The 21,911-nt window shown below is 45.4% G+C and overlaps 1 protein-coding gene across 6 annotated transcripts in view; it reads right to left on the bottom strand.

Moving 5' to 3' along the window:
* Positions 1-1,315: 1,315 nt before the first annotated feature.
* The window catches only part of ATP8A2 (ATPase phospholipid transporting 8A2), a 624,797-nt gene continuing 604,201 nt past the window's right edge, over positions 1,316-21,911 (bottom strand). For all 6 annotated transcript variants that reach the window (XM_019651453.1, XM_019651451.1, XM_019651452.1 and 3 more), the window contains 2 exons: positions 13,752-13,843; positions 1,316-7,182 (listed from right to left, as the gene is read on the bottom strand). In XM_019651453.1, the coding sequence (XP_019506998.1) occupies positions 7,085-7,182; positions 13,752-13,843 (190 nt within the window). In that variant the 3' untranslated portion in view covers positions 1,316-7,084. The remainder of the gene's footprint in view (positions 7,183-13,751; positions 13,844-21,911) is intronic.

Here is a 21,911-nt window from a genome sequence, read left to right as displayed (position 1 = left end):
GTAAATTTGAAATGGGCAATTAAGAGGCTTCTGGGGTTCCAGACAAGCCTCTGCAGGGAGCTGTCACTAGCAGGCTTTCTTTCCTTTCTGTCCTCCACCCCTGGTTTTGTCCTCACTGCACGTGGGTGAAGTGTAGAGCTGCCCAAACAAAGCCAGGCAAGCAGGCCATAAGCCAGAGCCCAAGGCTGGTGTCCCATGAGGAAGTCCCCGCCTTCATTCTTCCAAGGCCGTGGGTGACATCGGGGCCTCCAGTTCCCGCCTCACCAGGTTCAGCAGGGCCTGTGCGGTGTGGATTGTGCAACCCAAGGCAGTGGACGCTGACCTGAACCCCATGTACTGTTCCTACAGGGAATGAACAGAGGTCTCTTTACACTCTTCAATGTAGCATAGGGAGAAAAACTTCCTTCTACCTGCTTAGGTTCTGTGGCTGCTCTAAGAATTTACTAACAGATTAACAGGAGAAAAGCATACTAATGTAACAAATTTAATATTTTTCCATGTATATGGGAGTCTTCAGAAGGAAAATGAAGACCCCCAAGAAGCCATTAAGCCCCAAAGCTAATATGCCTTTTTCACACCAAGAAAGAGAAATTGTGAGATTGGTAGTGGCAGTAAATTGTGGGACAGTGACTAGAAAATACATGGAGGAAGCTAGTGAAAGATCACGGTTATTTTAGTAGCTTTGGTTTGTACAGGTCCATTCCAGTATGGACCCCATCTCTGGTGGTAAGAAGGTGCTTTTCTTCCTGGTACCTGGAGGGCACCTTTCTCGCGGGGAGTGGGGGGCGGTACTGACCTGCTTTTAGGTAGAAGAGGAGAAGGCAGAGAACACATTTATTGACTCTCAGTTGCCTTCAACTCAAAATAGTCAATATGCGAATATTTGGGGGGCATGGTTTGAACCCCTTCAATAACAGTGTCATGATTTCATGCTTGACCACAGAATTTGACCTTCCCACATCTCAGTTTGCAGGGAGACTGAGATGCACTAAAGGGAGTAATTGCAGGAAGAAGACCTTCTAGGCACAATGTTTTCCTTTGCATGATCAATCCAGACTCAGCGTGGCCCCCTGGACCCTCTTCTCATAAAGGGGGCCGTCCTCCTGGGGCACACTGAGCTCGTGTTAATCTGCAATTCAGATTTCCCTGCACTCCTGCCATTTCACAGCATTCCGGCTGTCAGCTTCTACATAGTCAGAGCTTATACATGGTCTGTACCTGCTGACAAAACCTCTGTGTTAGAGTCCCAAGTCCCTATGGCACCAACTCTTATTAGTGGGGGGAAAAAATTCCAAAATAAAACACCATCCAATCATTTACCTTAACAAAAGATTTATTTGAAACAGGTTTGTGCAGACATACACCAGTCAAAAGGATTGATCAAAGCCACAAATCACTACATTTTCCAAAACGTCTCAAAATACAAGTAAATGCCCTTCATTTGTATTCACTCCAGGAGGGACCCCAGCTCCGCTGTAATGTGCTGCTGTAATTTAACGACCAGAGGACCTTAATAGGAAGTGAAAATGGTAACACTTCTAGAGGGAGGGAACAAAAAACCTCGGTCCACAGAAGTGCTCACCGCTCTGCTGGGAGCCAATTAAATGTGCCCCCACAGCCCCACTTCTCTCTGCATAACCAGATTAAAACCTCCTCATCACAAACAATATTTAAGCAACCTGAGCACAGATGTGACAGCAGACAGGAATGCAATGGCTTGGCTTGCATGAGAAAGACACCACAACGATGCTGCGTTCATTGGAGCAGTAACTCAGTGCTCTGCAAGAAAGGTTGACCCACTGGGGTTGCAGGCCCTGCTGCTCCTGGCTGGCCCTGTCGGTGCCACCCCTGCAGGTGTCCCGGCTGCACCTGCTTGCATTACCTGCCCTTGGGAGGGAAGCTTGGAGGCGCGCAGCCCCGCACACTCATGAATTTCGCAGTCACTGGCGGCATGGGAAAGGGAAGGCGGGGTAAGAGTGTCAGCACTTGCATTGGTTTTATTACTGAAAAACTAAAAGAATATTTCCTTGTTCAGGGCTCTTGTTAGGAGGAGAAATGCTCTATGACAGGGCAGGTTTTCTGTTGCAATTTTTTTTTTTGTATCGGTGTTTATTGATCCAGCTGCAGCTGTGTACCATGCTCTCCTTAGGAATTCGACTGACTCCAATCCCAGCGGAAGTGGTTTCACATCCTGATATTTGGGCTTCTTTCTCCTCTCTGGTCTTTTCTCTTCCCCACTGAAGAGCTTGCCTACAAAAGGCCCTTGATAAGCTCTCTTGACCCCTGAGTTCCCTGGGCAGGGTTATTTGGATAGTGCTATTACTTCAACTTTCTTCTTCCTATTTCTGTCATAAATCAAAGCCTCCTGACACTTGCTCCTGACTTTTAAAACGAACAGGTCTCCTTTCTTTCTTGAGCCAGGTCAGAAGAGATGCCGATGGGCTAATCTTGGGACGTGTTTTTCTTGGTCTGATGCCTGGGAGAGAGAGCCAAGTAGGGATCTCTAGGGCAACTGGGGCAAGAGATTGTCACTGGAAAATGGGCCTACCTGGGTGTGAAAAGAATCAGCCTTTTGTCTCCCCTCAGTCAGGGGAGCAGAGGTGTTTGTCAGAGCTAGCAGCTAATGGAGTATGCTGGGGGTATGGTAACAGGGGAACATGCCCCTCTTTTCTGCTTTCATTTCCTTCGTAGCATCTGGCCACCTCGGTTTATGTGGGTGCGGCAGCCCTGCCTTTCCACTGAAGTCTGCATCCCAAGTCATAACTCACTCCTACCCAACACACGAAGAGAGCGCTTCATGGAGGTCTGGCCTTAAATGAAGCACTTGTAAAGGGGAATGAAAATGTGTGCTGGGGGACAATTTGGAGTGCAGAGAAAGAGATAAATGATGAGTACAACACATCCAGCAGAGCATTCCAGGTCTATTCCCTGTGGGGACACTTTTTAATATCATTTTGGGGAATCTTGGGCCCTTGCCTCTACGACCCATGGGGACCTTTTTAACTGTCCTCCTTGCCCTTCAAGATGGACAAATGGCTAGTATGCGGCTAAGTACTCTCCCCCAAGGCTGTCTTGAGGCAAATAACGGCCCTGAGCCCATGAAAAACCAGCAACAAAAGCCAAGTGATGTATGCTTCCCCCTTTTTTGGTGTATGTGGGGAGCTTTAGTTCCATGATCTCCATCACTACTGTATTTGCTAATTTCAATATTTGCATCAAGTATTTAATGACTATGATGGGGGATGCCACCTTTTGACTTGACCTGATAAACTCATTTCTTTGCCAAGATATTATTTCAGGCTCTGCTTAACCATAACCACAGTTTCCCTGTTCACATTTTTTATGGATCCCAGGGGATGAAGGCTACATTTCAAATGCTGAAGCTAAATCACTCCTTGAATTACGTTGGGACAATGACCCTGGGCAGTAACTCAAATCCTGGCTGAAACATGTGCGGTTCTCTCAAAAGTCCAAAACCAAAGACAACCTTATCCTAGAACAGAGTTTTGCAAACATTCTACTCAACTTAGGGTCTAAGACCTAAATCCCTAGGAGCAGGAATATGATCGAACGTTTTTGTCCTTATGGTTTGAAAAATACGATAAAGTGTCATTGTTACAACAAATAGAAATTATAGACTATAGCTTTCTTTTTAAAAAAAATTCAACCTTAAAGCCTGAAATATATATGTCCACATGCATTTTCAGATATTAGTTACCTACACTCACTTTTTTTTTTCATTATTCACGGCTTCTTGACAAGTTATTACTGATTTTCACTGCCAGCTCCCTACAGCAAGACCTGAAGACTTGTCAAGGAAAAGAAAATGTCAACAGAATTCTCCGCCTTGCTCTGCCGAAACCCAGGTGCACGTTTTAGGATATTACCTCACGAGGGTTAAAGAAGCAGCATCTCCTATCTCTAAAGCACACGTCCTGTGGGCTACACCGATCCAGAGGTCATCACACGTGTGCATGTGTGTTGGGAGATGAGACAATGTACCACTGGTGTAGAGACAGGCTAGGCACAGCTACATCCCCAAATTCTTACAAAGCCCCTTCTGATCGGCCTTGAGGTGCTAACCCAGACAGCCAAGCAGATGTGGCTGGTGGCTCTGCTCTCCCCTCCCCGCTTTTCAGTGTGCAGGTTCCATAGCCACCCTTGCCCGCCTGTGCCGGCGTGGAGCTGACCTCAGAATAAGTACACAGAATGGCTGGTCTCCTTCTGCAGTGTCAGCGGAACAGGACATGAGCTCAAACAAGAGCTGGTAATCTGTGTGCACCACCAGACCCAGGCTGGGCCTGAGTGCATTCTGACACTCTAGTCCAATCCAGAGGCAGGCCCGGTGGTGCTGACCGAGTGTGACCTGCCAGCCTTTGTGTCACTTACCGTGTGGCAGAGTGACAAGTCCCATGTGGCGAGTCCACTGAGCTGACAGCGAGAGTATGCAACTGAGTCCAGTCCACCCTGCTCCCTGGGGCAGGGTTGAGTGTGACACTCTGACCTCAATTTAAAGGTAGGACAAATGACAGCGCCTGAGCCGGCCCCGGCTAAGTATTACACATCGCATGTACTGACAGCTGCTCCTCCTAGAAACCCAATTTAGTCATTTGGCTACAAGATAGCTTAATTACAGGAGAGAATAAATAGAAAGGAATCGCTTCTACTGTTTTCTTTGGTGTGTGTATTTCACTATTGTAAAGACTGTTTAGTCTACTTCTCAAGAGAATTGGAAAATATTCTTAAATCTCAGAAATGTGAATGGTATTTTAATGTAAAAAGAAAATAAAAAACAAAAAGCCCCAAACAAAAACACACACACACACTGTAATTCACAAATCCGATTCAGAAGGCTTCAAGTTCAAGAAAGAGCTAAGTGTTTGACAAAGAATTGAGTTTGAGTTCCCTTTTTTCCAAACGGGCTTAGTTCCAAATGAAACCAAATCGTCAGAATACCTAATGCACATTCAATTCTAATTTCCATTTCTCCTCAACAATTAGACCATCGTCTTTCTGGCTATGTCATAAAGACACACACCTTGGTTTATTAATTATTTGGCTTTTTTTTCCTTTCTCTTTTTATTTTATTTTTTTTGGTAATTCCTGCATGATATTCCTTTAGTGATTCATTTTGCTGGGTGCTCTAGTATTTTAAATGTTCTGTCACTGGGGAGGAAGGAGACGCAAATCTCTAAGCCTCACCTGTTAGTTGTGTTGTCCTGCTGCACCTTGTGCCCTCTGGATCCTGGGCACCTCATAAGTGAGGGGTTAGTTTTCTTAGTCACTGCAAATCATACTCTAAATGACTTCAATGCCCAATAAGCTGTAGGTGTCCCTAAAATAAAGGATTAGGAAGCAAAGTGCATTATTGTTTTATATCCTAACTTAGCACAGCCATTCCCAGAGGAATTGTGCCACTATAACCAGTAACAGCTGCCCAGAAGTATTTATGTTAAATTATCCAAAAATTGGGTTTGGCAACCAAAGCAGAGAAGAGAGAATGTGCCTCAGGGCTGGTCGTTTATGAAGGGCTCCAGGTACTCACATTCACTGCCCAAAGGCATCCAGGTTCTGTCCAAATTTAGAACGGGGACTCTGCACTTCGGAAAGCCAATGACTTCCTCAATTTGGAGTCAGGACACTTCCCACAGCGGGCGGTGCCTTCATCTAACACTGACTGGACAAGGAAGGAAACCTTGTCAATACATAAAGGGTGATTCCTTGCAATGTTTGGGATTCTTTTCAATTAAAAATGCAGGTCAGCATCTTGTTTAACCTACCAGACAGATTAGTCTGATCAGGATGATTGTCTGGGCCTCAGGGTTTGAGTTCCGAGTTTCTACTGAGATTTCCTCTCCCATGGTGGTCTTCCTTTGCCACCCTCAGGGTCCCATACTCTCCCACCTGGGTTTGCTCATCTTCTCTGGTCCTAAAGCTACAGAGTGACAGGTGTGTTCCTTCGCTGGGAAGACATGCTATAAATTCATTCCTTTCCCAATAGTGAAAATCCAAAATGCACTCTCAACTCCCAAGAAGACAAGCGTGGGCTCTAATTTAAGCGGATGCCAACAGTCGCGTCGTCTAGAGGCTGGGAAACCAGTACTGAGAGCCTGATCAGGGCAGCAGAGTCTCCACCACCATCCTGAACCCAGGCTTCCCTGTCACCACAAAGAGGCAGGCGAACGTTTAGAATCTATGCGGAAGAGCTATGTTTCTTTTCTTCAGTTATAGAAGGAAAAGGGTGGAAGAAGGGGTGTCTCGCATCCTTGGCTGGATCTGCGATAGAACGAGGAAGAGTGCGGATTCGGGTCATTGCCCACCAGCTGCCATGCACGGAGCACAGTGGCCAGCCATGCAGGGGATGAGGAACCTGGGCAGCAGTGGGAGGGCTGGGTCAATAGGGACCTGGAACGGGTGCAGAAGACTCTGCTAGAACACCGACTGGCTTGCCCCACTAGGCATGTGGCTAAGAGGTTCAAATAAATGTTCTCAGGTTTACCACCCAGCTATATATTTTTATGCTTTCATTGCAATCAAGAAGTTTATGCCAACTTCATATAAACAAAATAGGAATCAAAGCAAGACAGCGACCTGCCTAAAATGAAGTTTATATACTGCCCGGTGGACTTAATCTGTGAGTTAACAAAACAGGAAGTAAGCGTGCCCCTGCTCCCTTCTGCAAGATGGGTTTCTCACGCAACATAAACCTCTATTACCTTTTCTCCCAGAACAACTAGTACTGATGTTTCAATATCAGTGAAACATAATGTTTTTAATTTCACACCTCACAGAGCACATAGTTGAATGCTTCATAACAACGTAAACAAAAGTTAGGCCAAGCACTGCAGACAATTTGAGAGGGGAAAAATGGCTTCCCCCGCAGGATATACTCCAGGTTTGCGAGGGAATATATATAACTAACAAACTGGTTGGCTAAGGCCACAGAAATGTGTTTTCCGGTGTTTTGGCTGCTGACACCAATCTCTTCTGACAAAGATGTGTGAACGCTGGGTGCAACAAATCGCATCTCTTTCTAGGATCCATCAGGAGAATGCGACTCATTTTTTCCCCTCGATTTCGAGTCTTATTTCTGCCTCGATTTCTTTTTGGTGGTGTCGTAAGCACGCACGATTTCTTCCTGAGTGACAGCTCCATGCTCTTCTTGAGAGAAGGCATACCCATCTGAAAAGAAGCACACAGGAAGAAGGGGTGAAGAGGAGAATGTGGGGCATGCACTAGGTTTGGAAGAAGCTGCTTTTGGGGAGACTGCAGCTGAGCTTCCACACACATTGGCCCCATCAGCCTGGGGTCCCTGGGGGCCTGACACAGGGAGCCTGTGACCCAGAAGGGGAGCGTGGGCAGTGTGGGTGTGGTGGCAGGATGCAGCCTGAAGGGCTGGGTCCCAGGGGTTCTGGATGCCGCAGCTGATGCTAGATTGGGAGTGGTGCTGCGGGGCAGCCTCCTATTTTGGGGGCTGTAGCTGAGTTCAGCCTGGGAAGCATAAACAGTGGGTCACTGGTCCATGTCTGCACTTTCCCGCACCAATCAAGAGGAAAGGCCGTTGTTCTGCTCCGGAAATATCCCAATGTGCCCGAAGCTGTATGCTGGCTGGGTAATTTATGAAGCTGTAAACATGCTGGTTGAAAAACATGCACGACACTAATAGTGAACGCTGGCAATGGGCATGTGATGCTGGGAGAGTTCCTGCTTTTAAATTGGGCTGATTTGGACGGGTAATAAGAAATTACAGTGGGTTATTTTTGTGTAAACAAAGACAAAGATCACAAGTTAAAGTCAAGAGGAATTTAGTAATTGGCCCCCATGGCCATAGGAAGACTGGTTCTTATAATCAGTTCTAATAATAATAATAATAATAATAATAATAATAATAATAACTGCAGCCAACAATTATTAAGCATTGTGTGCATCAGGCACTGTTCTATGTACTGTGCACAAATAACTCATTTATTTCTCCTAACAGCCCTCTGAGATAGGTGATAGTATTGTTCCCATTTCTCAGATGGGGAAACTGAGGCATGGGGTGATTTCATGACATGGCCAAGGTCACAGACCTACTGAGTGGCAGAGCTGGGAGCCAGCCCCAGGGAGTGTCTCTGCAGGCCCCTCATGCTCCTGCATCTCCAGGTCTGAAAGAGGCTTAGCATTTGTGAAAGACGTGGGGCTTTCTTTCCTTAATGACCCTTCCCACAGATGGGACATTTACAAGACTCCTTCTCCATGGGCCATCCCTTCTGGGTTAGGGGTATGGAAAAGTCCCACAGCTGGACTAGACATTCTAACCAAAGACAACACAGTGAAAAGCCTGACAGTGGCGACTGCCACCCATGCATATTTATGACTGATAAACAGATGTTAATTCGTTGTCATTCTTTCAAGGAGGAAAGAAATCAGAAATTGTGCCCATGGATCATCTCCTGGATTGTTAATTATTTTATTCAGACATTTGCCTTAAAAAGGAGTTTCTGGAGTATAAAGAGATAGAATAGCAATGTATAAGAGAGTCTTTGTGGGGAAGGAGAAGAGGAAGAGACTTCAAAAGATGGTTAGGGTGACTTCTTCCTCTGAGTGTGCCCGTAAACTCAGCGCTTCTGTCTCTGGGCTGGCTTCCTGGTTCTTCTGGAGAGCGTGCCTTGTAGCTACCGCCTGAGAAAACTCGAGAGTGCAGGAAGGCTGCTCTGGGAGGCCAGGGCTTGTCTGCAGGGTGGGCTGGGGGCCGATTGAGGACATGGCTGGGCAACAGGGAGCAGGCAGAAGTGAAGGCAGAACAAGCAGCAAGCTTGACCCAGAACAGACAGTCTTCCACAGGGGACTCTTATCTACTCACTTACCTCCATCTCTAATAAAATCAAACCCACAAACCTCAAAATCCCACCCTGTATGGCAGCCACAGGAAGCAGCCCCCAGGTTAGTGTGAGCTCATCTTGCTAGGTACAGAGCAGGCGTGCCCTGAGCAGGAAGGCAGGAGCAAGCCTGCAGACAAGCTGCTGGCTTGTCTGGGCCCTGGGCCCAGTGCACTTGTACTTCCTCACGATGGGTTTCCACACAAGGAGGCTTTGCTTTGAGTCTCACTGCTTTAGAGGCCACTCGGATCTGAAGAGGAAACGCCTCCTCTCAACCACGTCCCCCCCTCGGAGCTTGTAGATTTTCCAGGAGTTGCTAGGATCAGAGATGACCAGGGCCCAGGAAACCTCTGTAATCCGGCTCCTGAGGGGCGGGCGGCTCCTGACCCTTGCCTCTGTCTCTGCCTCCCTCCCTCCCAGGTGGTGCTGAGCCACCAGCCTTTCCCAGCACAAGTGCTCTTTGTACAGTGTCTTCAATGCAGTTCTAGAAGAGATGCCTTGCCTTGGGATGTTTCAATGCAAATCTAGCAAATAACACTGTCCCCTCCAGCAACAAGGCTATGTACTGTGGTCATCTTGGACAATTTTTATTCTTACGGCCTTTGAAAGGGAACATTTTCCAGAGGGAGGCCCCACAGCAGCTGTCTTTGGCTCTGATGTGCTGCTGGAATGGCAGGCCTGCCACGGCTCAGTGCCACCCCAGGTTCACACTTCTCAACCCGACAGAAATGACTCTGGTCCCAAGCAATGGGCGCATCTTTTAAGTGCTTTTCATGAACCCTTCTGGGGCAGGCTGATGACTACTGAGCTGCCTACCCTGAAGATGGCTCTTCCACCTCTCCGTTTTCATCTTGGATCCGTGGCCCAGGGCCTGAGGCACCGGGCAAGGAGGGCCAATTCTAATCCTTGCTTGGCAGTAATTCCGTCATGGGACAGTGGGCTCTTTCTCTCTGGCTCTTCCTGGTTTACTTTTCTATAAAACAAACACCTAGACCAGGTGAGGTCCAGGTTCTCACAGCTCCAGTCCTTCATGTGGGTGCCAAGGCTTGTCCTGGCTAACTGTACCCAGAATCCTGTCCTTCCTTCAGGGCTCACTGACACTTGGCACCCATGGGGGAGTCCTTTAGCTCCACACCAGAAAAGAAAGGAGCCTGTCACAACAATTAGTCCAATCTGCTACCTGTCCTTTTGGATATGTTGTGGTTTTTTTTCGGTGTGTGCGTGCACGCGCGTGCGTCTGTGTGTGTGTGCGTGTGTGTGTGTGTGCGCGCGCGCGCGCGCGCGCGCGCGCGTCGGGGCGGGGCGGGGAATGAAAGGAACTTCCTAAGGCATGAACACTGTTTGGGAGTGTCCTTTTGGGAGGGGCATCTTAGTATTTGGAATTGTCTACTCTGTTCAAATGGAAGGAGCAGAAGTCTGGCCGTCTGTGTGTGCTGTGTCTCATTCATATCCTGCCTGAACCAATGGGAAGCCAACTGCAGTGGTTTCTTCCGCGTGTTGCAGTGAAGCGCCCTCAGCTCGCATCTACCTCACCAGCACGAGGGACTTCCAGTGGGATCCCTCAGCCACTCAGTCTCCAACAGAAGACATGGCAAAGGGGAGCTTCTGGTTGAACTGCAAATCTCTTCCCCCGGGGCGAGCAGAGCACCCAGAGGTCACTGCCAAGTGGTACTCTGTCAGTTGCCATTGGTTGCAGCTGCTATCATATTTCCAGAATGTTGTGCACCAAGACGTCCAGAACCAGACTTTCATAACCTCAACTGAGACTTAAAGTGGACTTTGCAGTTCAAGAACAAAAGGGAGATGGCCTGATGGGGTTATCCTGGGGTTAACATGCCTGGCTCAGATAAAATATTTTCCTCTTAGAAACCAGGCCTGGTGGGCGCATAATGGGAGATATTTGGTTGGGACAGCGGGGACCATAACCCTGTGCCGGCCCAGCTTGCACCCTCAGCCTGACAAAGGTGCGCCATCCGTTCAGCAACTTCTGCCTGATGAACATTTAACTGCCATTGTTATCCAAACAGGGAACACTTAGCGTCTCCCACGGCCATGCATATTTCAGGAAGTCCTGACAGCCTGAAAGTGCCAATGGCACCTGGAGAAAGCGTCCAGTAGACCCGGCTCGGAACTCTCCCTGGCTGGCCTCCTGATGAATCTGCCTCTCACATCCTCAGCCACAGCCAGAACCCGGGGACAGATAGAGTAGGTGGAAGGAGATGGAAAGGTAGGTGAATGTCTTAGTTATTTTGACTTTTCTGGTAGAACATTTGGTGAAGTTTAAAAACTCATGTCGGTTTTTTTGTGTGTTTTTTTCCCATTATTTTGGAATACAACTCCCCTTAGGGAGTAGAAATGGGGAAGACCATGGATTTTAAGGGTGTTAAACATACAGCTGATCTCAGTTACAAACTGGGTGTTGGTGGCCCATAAGGAACCACAAGTACCACCAAGATTAGAGGCTTTTGTCCAGTTTTCTGGGAAGAGTAAGGCCCCAGACAGCTGAAGGACGGACCCAGGAGGGATGGACAAGGGCCGAGACGAGCTATGCAGAACTTCCTGCATGTGGTCCTAACTGCTTGATGGCCTTCTCTAGTTGCTAATGATAGAAACATGCGATCAGGTTCTTACTACGCATTGCTGAGTGTTCATGAAATGTGGCGTGACTTTAGTAAACTGTTTTACTTCTTGTACTTGCTTGTTAGAAATTTTTGTCCTTCAAAATACTCAAGAGTTAAGCAAAATGTTCAGTAGTGGTTTTAAGACATTTTATGACTCTCTCACAAAAGTTCTCACTTGGTCTTGTATCTATACAGTTGACTCTTGAACAACACAGGTTTGAACTGTGCAGGTCCACTCATATGCAAATTTTTTTCAATAAATACTATAAATTTATTTTCCTTATGATTTTGTTAATAACATTTTCTTTTCTCTGTCTTACTTTATTATAAGAATACAGTATATAATACATATAACATGCAAAATGTGTTCATGGGCTGCTTATATTATTGGTAAGCTTCTAGTCAACAGTAGGCTATTAGTAGTTAAATATTTGGGGAGTGAAAAGTTATATGAAGATTTTCGATTGTGTGAGGGGTCGGTGCCCCTAACTCCTGCATCATTCAAGAGTCAGCTCTGTGTGTGTGTGTGTGTGTGTGTGTGTGTGTGTGTGTGTGTATCACATATATTCTTTCTATGGTTACTTTGAAACATTTATGAGACCAGCAGCAAGCTCCATGGCATGAACCAGCATGCATTTTCTCTGTGTCTGGTACAGAAAGAGTACTTGACCTACGTCATCGTGAAGCCTCACAAAGACTGAGCAAGATTATATGACTATAATTCTATTTTTTTCCCAGAGGAGAAAACAGAAGTTTAGAGAAATACAGAAGTTGCCCCAAGTTACTCAACCAGTGGTAGGAAAAAAAAAATTAATACCTCACATTTACTGGACTCTGTATTGTCAGGCACTATTCTGGGCACTTTACATATACAATTTCATTTAATTCTCCCAATAACCCCAGGTAGGTTCTCATATCATCTCCATTTTACAGATGTGGAAACAGAGAGGAAACATTTTACAGATGTGGAAACTTGCCTAAGATCACAAAAAAGTGGCCGAGGCGGGACAGGACCCCAGGCTGCTCAGCTGTAGAGACAGGGCCCCACACACCTCACTCCTTGGATTTCCCCATCACCCCTCCTGCCTTGACCTCTCTCTCAGATCACAGGCATCACAGCTGTGATCCAGGCTGCTGGGCTATGCTGGGCCAGTTACTCTACTGACCTGAGCCTCTGCCAGGTGCTCTGGGGCTGACACCGCCGACCTCCTGGGGCGGTGGAGCGCAAAAAGACACCAAGCATGTGAGGCTCAGTCTCCTTTCTCCCATGCTGATATTGCACATGGGAAAGTGAGCAGAGGGAGTGGATTACTGCAAGGCGATGATAGTCTACCCCTCTGCTCTCTCCACTGAGAAAGTCTGTGAAGATCTATTGACAGGTGGAGCTCAACTGAACTCAACATAGATCCTTGAATATCTGTTTGATGGGTACAATGATTTTTCACTTTTCCTAAACTGTTTTGGGTCTACAAGTTGTTCCCATCTGAACTCCTCAGGGAGAGAAAGGAGGACAGGAAGTGGGGCATGGGTTGAAGAGAAGGTGTGTGCACATGCAAGGGAGGGAATGTGGACTGGGGAGAGACGCAAGGTTCAGAGAAGCAGAGGCAGGGACTAAGGCAACCTGCACTCTAAGGACCCCCTCACCTGGGAGACGAATGGCAGGACTGCTGAAATGAGCCCACAACCTCCTCATGACCTCCGTCACCCCGTTTATCTTTTGTGGCCCCCGGTCCCTGCTCCCCTGGGTTCTGGTGCACCCCCAGAGTCCCCTGCCTGGGTCAGACCCCTTGGGCAGAAAGCAGGCATGGCCTCCTAGTGTTCAGAGTGGGGACACCAGTGCTAGACATAGGGCAGACTTCCTGGGAAAAGCAGAGGTTTTTTTCCCCAGTGATTGTCATTGTTTTCATTAACACAGTACTATGAAATAAAACATGGCATATTGCTATCTTTGGGGGAAACCATTTAAAAGTAATATCACTTCAACCTTAGAAAAAATACTACTGGGAGGCTGACAGAAGGATCTGAACCACATCCCGATTTGAAGTCTAAGGATTTTGTCATTCAAACATTTGACGGGGTCCCAGGGCGCTACCTATATTTAAGCTGCACTCGCCTTAGGCCAAACACCCGAATTCCACTTCCCAATGTGGGCTCCAGCTTGGCAGCTGTCTCCTTCCCTGTTAAGGCTACCCAGGCTTTACCTGGGCTTCCCACCTTCCCTGCGTGGTCGGGTCTGGCTGACCTGAGTGGGCTGGCCGTGACTACTTACGTGGGACACTCTGCTGGAGGGAACCTCCTCGGAAGAGAGTGGGGGGCGTCTTCCTGCTAAGCCTCTTTAACAAGCGGTCCCGCTCATTCACCCTGCAGGTAAATCAAACATGGTCAGGCTCTAATTTATGCGGACACATCTCAAAGGAACTCGCTGAATGACTTTAGGTTTTAAAATAAAACAGACGGGGGAAAACAGCTTCCTCACATCAAGGAAAACGTCCAGTTTCGCAAGCTGCCCCATTGTTTACAGTAGATGCTATCTCCACACTTGGAGTCCGCAGCTCCCGCTTCTAAAAGGCACTCTGTTTTCAGCCTGTCCTGTACACAACGCCTCTGAACGCTGTCTTCCTCCTAATTGAAGTTCCCTACAAGTGCCCTTTCATACCAGGCAAACACTTGGCTTCCCAGAACACTTTTGAAGAAGTGATCTGTTTCTATGGTAACGTCTTAAAAGCCTCAATCCCACCTGCAGCCGCCTCTCCTCCAGCCAGGAAACAGTACTGGGGCCAGCGCCTCGCCTAGGTGCCTCAGGACCCCAGCCACAGACAGACTTCTTTCCGCATAAGCTGATACTTATTTTGAACCACAATGAAAATCAAGGTGATTTTCTTTGAAAGCACAAGGATTAGGAGCTCTTCCTTTTTTTCCTGAAATGATTCCCTCTAAGGCTGCCATAGCTATGAACAGATATGGAGCTATCCTGGCACCATCTTCGCTCCTATAAAGCAAAGTGGGGGCTTGAAAATCATCCAGATGGGCCAAAGTGCTTTGATTTCTTACTGTCAAGAAGTCACTTTGCTTGTCCCCAAAGAGATTTCTAGTGTACAGGAGGTTGCCAATGCACTCTGTAATGGGCTGCATGTGGCCCCACACATACATATGTTGAAGGTCTAACCCCCAGTACCTCAGAATGTGACTTTGAAGATAGAGTCTTTAAAGATTTGACTACATTAAAATGAGGTGATTAGGTTGGGCCTCCATCAGTATGACTGGTGTCCTCATGAGAAGAGGAGATGAGGACATAGACACATGGAGAGGGCGAGGACCATGTGAAGACACAGGAAGAAGATGAATGTCTACAAGCCAAGGGGAGGGGCCTCAGGAGGAACCAACCCTGCCCACTCCTTGATCTGGGACTTCCAGACCCCAGAACTCTGAGACGATAATTTTCTGCTGTTTAAGCAACCCAGTCAGTGGTATTTTTGGTACGGCAGCAAATACACCTCCAATCTGCCATTTGTGGGAACCTGAGAGTTGTTTAAGGAGCTGCAGTAGTTTGTGATTCAAAGCACACCTCCCTGAACCCCATCTATGCACCTCAAGTCTGAGGAGAACCTTTTCCTGACCAGAGTCCACTTCTTAACTCCCCAAGGTCCTTCAAAAGAACAGCAGGACCCTAGGAATTCTCAACAGTTCAAGCTAAAGTTTATTCTGCACTTGGGTTCCCAGAAGAGAGTGCTTTCTAATTCTCTTGGTTGAAAGGACAATGTTTAATTCATCACGAATTAAAAGTGAGCCTCAGCCAGCTATGCTTGGCAAAATGTCTGATGGCTGATGAGGAAAAACATTTTTTTCTCTCCCTCCACACTGGCTTTCCCTTCCCTCTCATATCTTTCTCTTCTCTGGGCTAAATTCATCTCACTGGGCCCTGCTGAGCAACTGTCCTGGACTGCAGGCCCCAGCAGATGAATGAGGAGGGAGCCTGTAGGTGCCAGTCCCTCTGTGGGGCTGCTGTCACCTGGCCGGCTGCAGCTCCCCGCGCTGGCTGGTTTCAGGACATGGGGAGTGTAACGAAGGGCTGTCCTCACTGTGTGACCCAGCCCAGCCGTGATGCCTGCCCAGAAGGCACTGTGTGTAGAAGGGCTCCCTGAGGGCTGGGCTGCAGTGCCCCGGGGCATCCTTCCCAGCCAACGTGGCTGAAGAAGGCACTCTCTCCCCAGGAACCTAGGGGACAGACACAGGGCTACACTCTGCCACCAGGCCCCTTCTCTGTCCTGGCTGTTCCTGGTCCCTTCAGGGTTTCAGGCCCAGGCGCTCCTCCTAGCAATGGGGCTTAGGAGAACTTCAAAGAACCACACAAGTGGGAGGGGCTTTTGAAATCCCTCATCTTGGTCTCTCTCTGGGCAGGTGAAGAAACTCAGGTGAGGAGACTCAGATGTGACAAACACAAAGGTCATCGAGCAGTTTGCTGGCCTTGCTAGGAAGATGTTCCCAATTCCAACATGAAATGGCATACACTTTTCTCTCTCCTCCATCTTTTTGTAATGAAATATTCCAAACACACAGAAACAGTCAGAAACCAGTCCAGCAAGTGTGTACTAACCCACTTGGCTTTAGCAAATGGGTAGCACCACTCTTTGACCCCATGCTTAGAGGGATGCACTCCACCCTGCAGCCCTTCCTCCCACGTGGTGAGGGGTCCATCGGGCCACGGAGACAGGTCCGCCCAGAGCTCATGCCTGTCCTCCACCCAAAGTATTTGGAACCCTAGAGGTCCCTGCTCAGTGATCCCCAAACAGGCACCCAAGTCTAATTGACCCTCTTGCAAAAAGTAGACCAGATAGCCAGTGTCCACATTCCTAGGCCTGTGGGAGTGGCCAACGGGTGGTTTTCTGCATAGGATGTGTGGACTGATGTCCACCCACATGTGCACACATCCCCTCCCAGCACAGGACAGAACTGGCTCACACCTCAGAGAATCTGGGAACCACAAAGCACTGCTGTGTTATAAAGGTATATTCATCAAAGTATATAGCTAAATCAGTCCATTAGCTTGATTTGTAACTTCCACATATTTAGACGTGGTACATGGTCTCCTTTGTACTCGGGCACCAAGTCCTACAAATATCAGGAACAGACCTGGTTCTGGGAACTCCTTCAGATTTTAACAAAATAATAAAATCTCAAATATAAAGTCCCGTATACTCCTTCCTGATTCCATTCTTCTCCCTTCTATTATAATAAAGTTAGAAATCATCTTTCATTCATATTTCATACCTTTGATCTATATGTATGCATTAACATTACCATATAATTATGCTTTAAAATATGTCTAAATGGTATCATTTATCTTATGCTTCCAGTTTACCATATTTTTTCTTTGATCCTTCTTTTCTCCTTTCTTATGTTCTTTGTATTATCTTCTCACATAGAAAAAGTAATCTGTTTTTCCTTCTGGATGCTTTTATAGTTCTCTTCATCTATGGTGTTCTGCAGTTTCATCACAACACTTAGGATGATGGGTGTAGATTTATTTTTATATCCTGCTCATTTGTCATTAGGGAAATGCAAATCAAAGAGATAGCATGTATCATCTACTAGAATGGCTATAATAAAAAATGAACTGAAAACAGAAAATAAATGTTGGAGAGGATGTGGAGAAACTGGAACCCTAGCATATTACTGGTGGGACTGTAAAATGGTGCAGCCACTATTCTTCGATAAGTTCCACATGGAATGACTGCATCGGCCAGAAATTTCACTCCTAGGTATCCATCCAAAAGAAGTGAAAACAGACTCAAACAGATACTTGTACACCAATATCTATAGCAGCATCTTTCAGGATTGCCAAAAAAGATGGAAATAATCCATTTGTCTATCAACTGATGAACGGAAAAACAAAATATATCCATGGAATATTATGCAGCCATAAAAAAGGAATAAGTACTGATACATGCTTCACATGGATAAATCTTGAAAACATTATGGTAAGTGAAAGAAGCCAAACCCAAAAGGCCATGTGGTGCATAATTCCATTGATATAAAATGTCCAGAATAGGCAAATGTGTAGAGACAGAAAGGAGGGTGATGGTTGCCAGTTAGGGTGTGAAGTTATAAGAGTAGAATGGGGAGTGACTGCTCAAAGCAGTTTTCCTTTTGGGGAGATGACATATGTTCTAGAACTAGACAGTGGTGATGGTTCCGCAACATTATGAATCTACTAATGTACTAAATGCCACTGAAGAGTACACTTTAAAATGGTAAAATTTATGTTATGTGAATTTTACCACAGTTAAAAAAAAAGAAAATTCAATTAAAAAACAAAAAGGAGAGGGGAATGGTCCTGAATTAAGGTACATTCCTTCCCATCACATGCCCTATTGGTTTATTTCTCCAATGGTGGGGGGATGTTGGAGTTGTTGCTTATTTTGATGTTTTTCTATCTTAGCTTAGGCAGGTATGCTGATTGGGATCTACTGCTATGAAAGGTGCATAGAAACAAAAATTCACCAAAGGTACATGCACTCCCCAGTAATAATTATGCAACTCAATCTTACACAAGTCCTCACACTGGGCTCTGTGTAGAGGCTGACATCTCTTTGAGGGGTGTGTGTGCCCTGTCTCAAAAAATGAGCAGTGTTAGGAAGGAGTGGAGAGCTGGGAAGCCTAAAGTTGGGGAATAATAAACTCTATGTCCACGTTTCTGCCAGGACGCTATTCCTGCAAAAATCACACACGCGTAACTGCCAAACAGCAGGAACATGGAATTCTTTTTTTAAATCTTGTTAGTCGTTACAGCTGGTAGGAATCGCTGCTGACACCTCAACAAATCCAAAAACAAATAGGTATTTTTAGAAACTTATTTTTAAATTAACTGCTGGGCTGTCTTCAAAAAATAAATCTGACAGGTTCCTTAAGAGAAAAGCTAGTCCAAAGTTCTCTTTCCTTCAGGTAAGGCCGAACATCTACCCATCTATCAGGCTGTTGAAATTCTTACCTATTTTTAAGGACTCCTAGAAAATGAGACTTCACAGCCTCAATTGGTAACTTATTTTACTCATTTAACCTCAACAGTAGGAAATGAGTAGCCTTTGGGCTCACATATCTTGTAGAATGACCTAGGTATTTGTAGGATCAAAGACTTTACCTTAGTTAAATATATTTATATAATGAGGGACAATAACAAGAATAAAACAAAACAAAATAGGTTTTCCATCCTAACATTCCAGTAAGATAGGAGTTATACCCTGGATCTTGGAGTCCGTCATAAATTCACTTCTATTAGTATAAATTATTCTTCTTTGTCCTTTTTGCCAATCCATACAGACCTGTTTTTATAAACTTGACTTCTCATTCATTCAGTGTTTATGCTGCACCTGTTGTGAGTGAGACCTGGTGCTGGGAACAAAGTTACCTGAGACACAGTCTGTGCCCTTAGGAAGCTCCCTGTCTCTGAGGGGGCCCCACTGAGGTGATACACGTGATCCTCCACTGTGCTTGAGAGCAGAAGCAGTAACACATGGCACGAAGTGACAGGTGCATCATGGAGTCTGTACGAGGCTCCACAGTGATAAAGGAGGAGTGAGGAGCTCACAGAAAGTTCGGGAAGACTTCAAGAAGAACTGACATTGAAGCTGAGTCCTGAGCAATGAATGGCTCCTGGCTGATCATCCAAATGGAAACACAGGGGGATCAACAGGCTTCGTGGGAAAGACGATGAGTCCCGTTTCAAATGTGAGAGTCGGAGTTGCCTCTGAGGCATTCAGGAGGCCGTGGGATCCCGGGGACTAGAGAGGGCCAAGCTAGAGATGCCACTTTGGATTCCTGAGCCTGTAGAAACCCATGGTGAGCTGGAGCGGGGGGAGGCCTGGTACGTGGTGATTCCTAGAAACACCAACATGTTGTCTGTGTGTTCAACTAGAGGGTTCGTTCTCTCAGACAGAGACCAAGTCTTATTCATTCTGTGTTTTGCACAGTACTTGCCCTGGGCTGAGAACAGAGGACATGGTTTTGTATTTACTGATTTGGGCTGTGGCTCACTGTCTTACTCTTGTGTGTCTCCATAACTTGATCCTGGCATTATCTATGTTTGCATCTGTCCTCAGTGCCCAGCACTGAGCTCAGGACAGGGTGGGTTTTCCAATAAAAGCCAAGAAAAATTCCTCTGTATTATTCTTTAAAAATGATGGAATAGGGACATCATTCCAAGTTTCTTCCAGAGGAGGAAAACCCACTCCTAACTCTAGAAGACACTGTGAGCAAAAAACCCCCTCTGTGGCCTATACAAAGATAGGATATTATATTTTGTTAAGACAAGGATTCGGTTTACAAAGAATGCCCGGAGGACAGTCTGGCTGAGGCCAGGATAGGGTTCAAGGTTGCCTAACTTAATACAAATTCCATTCCAAAAATAAAAAGATAGATTCCTCTAGTTCTCCCTGGTCTCAAATCTCTGATCATCAAAACTGGGGACTGGAGGGAAGAAAGGCTTGTACGACCACTGTGTTTATTTTCTCCTGTTCCAGACAAGGTTTTGAAAAGTGGGGGTAAGCGGACCATTCTGGATGTTGGAAGAAATCTCATTCCTTTTACATTGGGGGTTTCCTGTCAAAACGAAGAGTTTAGTCAAAGAGTTGTAGTACCAAATTAGGCAATGCATTTGCAAGGGGAAACAGCAGGTTCGCAGCCAGAAAATATATGGGATCAGCCTGTCAACAAACATCCCAGGTCACAACACAGGTGATGTGTGGGGAAGCTAACTGTGTAGACGTACAGAGCTGCCTCGGACGCCTTTAACAAAAAGAGGGGCAGGGGACACTGAGATGATTTAAGAGCAAAAATAGATACATGTAATCCTTTTCTACTGTGCCTGAGAGCTGGAGTGGTAACTTAAATAAACCAGCGAGGTTAGGAAGAGAGTTTGAAGAGAACTGGAAACTAGCTGCTAGCAACTACACTGTCTGTTCTTTTAACTGAAACAGCAACTTAGGTAAAATTGGTAGAAATGGCTTCTTCTGAAAATTAGTCCTATATTACTACATCCTATCTATTTTTTAAAGGTAACAAAATCCCATTATTAAATTTTAAAAAGCTTGCTATTTGAAAAGAACAATATAGTTAACAAACCTCTAGCAAGATTTACAAAAAAAGGGGGGGAGGGGAGGAATATAAATTACTACCAACTTGAGGAATGATATGGGATATCACTGTAGACTTCAGAGATATCAAAAGAATAATTGGGGACTATAGCAAACAATTCTATACATATAAATTTGACTAATTCCTTGAAAATAAAAAACTATAAAAACCCACACAATTTGAAATAATTTGAATATCCCGATAACTATTAAGCAAATTGAATTCAAAATTTGAAAGTCTTCCAAAAAGAAACATTCAGGCCTAGATGGCTTCACTGTAGAATTCTATGAAATATATTTAAAGAAGAATTAACATTAATTCTATACAATCTCTTCCAGGAAATTGAAGAGGAAGGGACACTTCCCAAATCACTTATGAAGCTAGTATTACCGTAATACCAAAAATACTAGATTATCATACAAAGATATTACTAAAAAAAGAAAACCATAGTCCAATATCCCTCGTTAATATAGATGCAAATTTTCTGAACAGAATATCAGTAAATGAAGTTTTACAATATATAACAAGACAATTACAAAACATGACCAAGTAAGGTTTATTCCAGGGATGCACGGCTCATTCAATACTCAAAAATCAGTCCGTGTAATCCACAATATTAAGACATTAAAGAGGAAAAAAAAAAAAAACCACACGAGCGTATCAGCTGATGCAGATAAAGCAGCATTTTACAAGATTCAGTACCCATTCATGATTTAGAAAACAAAATCTCGTAGCAAATGAGGAATAGAGGGGAACTTCCTCAACTTGACAAAGAGCATTTACAAAAAATGTTCAGCTAACACCATACTTTATGATGAAAGACTGAATGCTGTCTCCCTAAGATTAGGAGCAAGGCAAAAATGTCCATTCTCACCACTCTTATTCAACAGGCTGCTGGAAGTTCTAGCCAGTGCCATAGGCAAGGGAAGGAAATAAAACGCATATGGATCAGAAAGGAGAAATAAAAACACTCCTATGGGCAGATGGCATGGCTGACTAGAAAATACCAAGAAATATAGATACATTAATATGAAAACACCACACACACATATAAATATAAAACTCCTAGATCCAATAAGTGAGTTCAGCAAGGTTGCATGATATTAGGCCAACGCACAGAAACCAATTGTATTTCTTATACTAGCAATGAACATATGGATCCTGAAATTAAAACTACAATGAAATTTATGATTGCTCAAAAAAATGAAATGCTTAGGTATAAATCTAGCAAAACACATACAGGATTTATATGCCGAAAATTACACAATGCTGACGAAAGAAACCAAAAAAGATCTAAATA

The sequence above is a fragment of the Hipposideros armiger genome, unplaced genomic scaffold (genome assembly GCF_001890085.2).
Source record: "Hipposideros armiger isolate ML-2016 unplaced genomic scaffold, ASM189008v1 scaffold_160, whole genome shotgun sequence".
Taxonomy (NCBI): Eukaryota; Metazoa; Chordata; class Mammalia; order Chiroptera; family Hipposideridae; genus Hipposideros; species Hipposideros armiger.
Note: the sequence above shows the minus strand (reverse complement) of the source record. Positions and strands in the feature narration are given on the sequence as shown.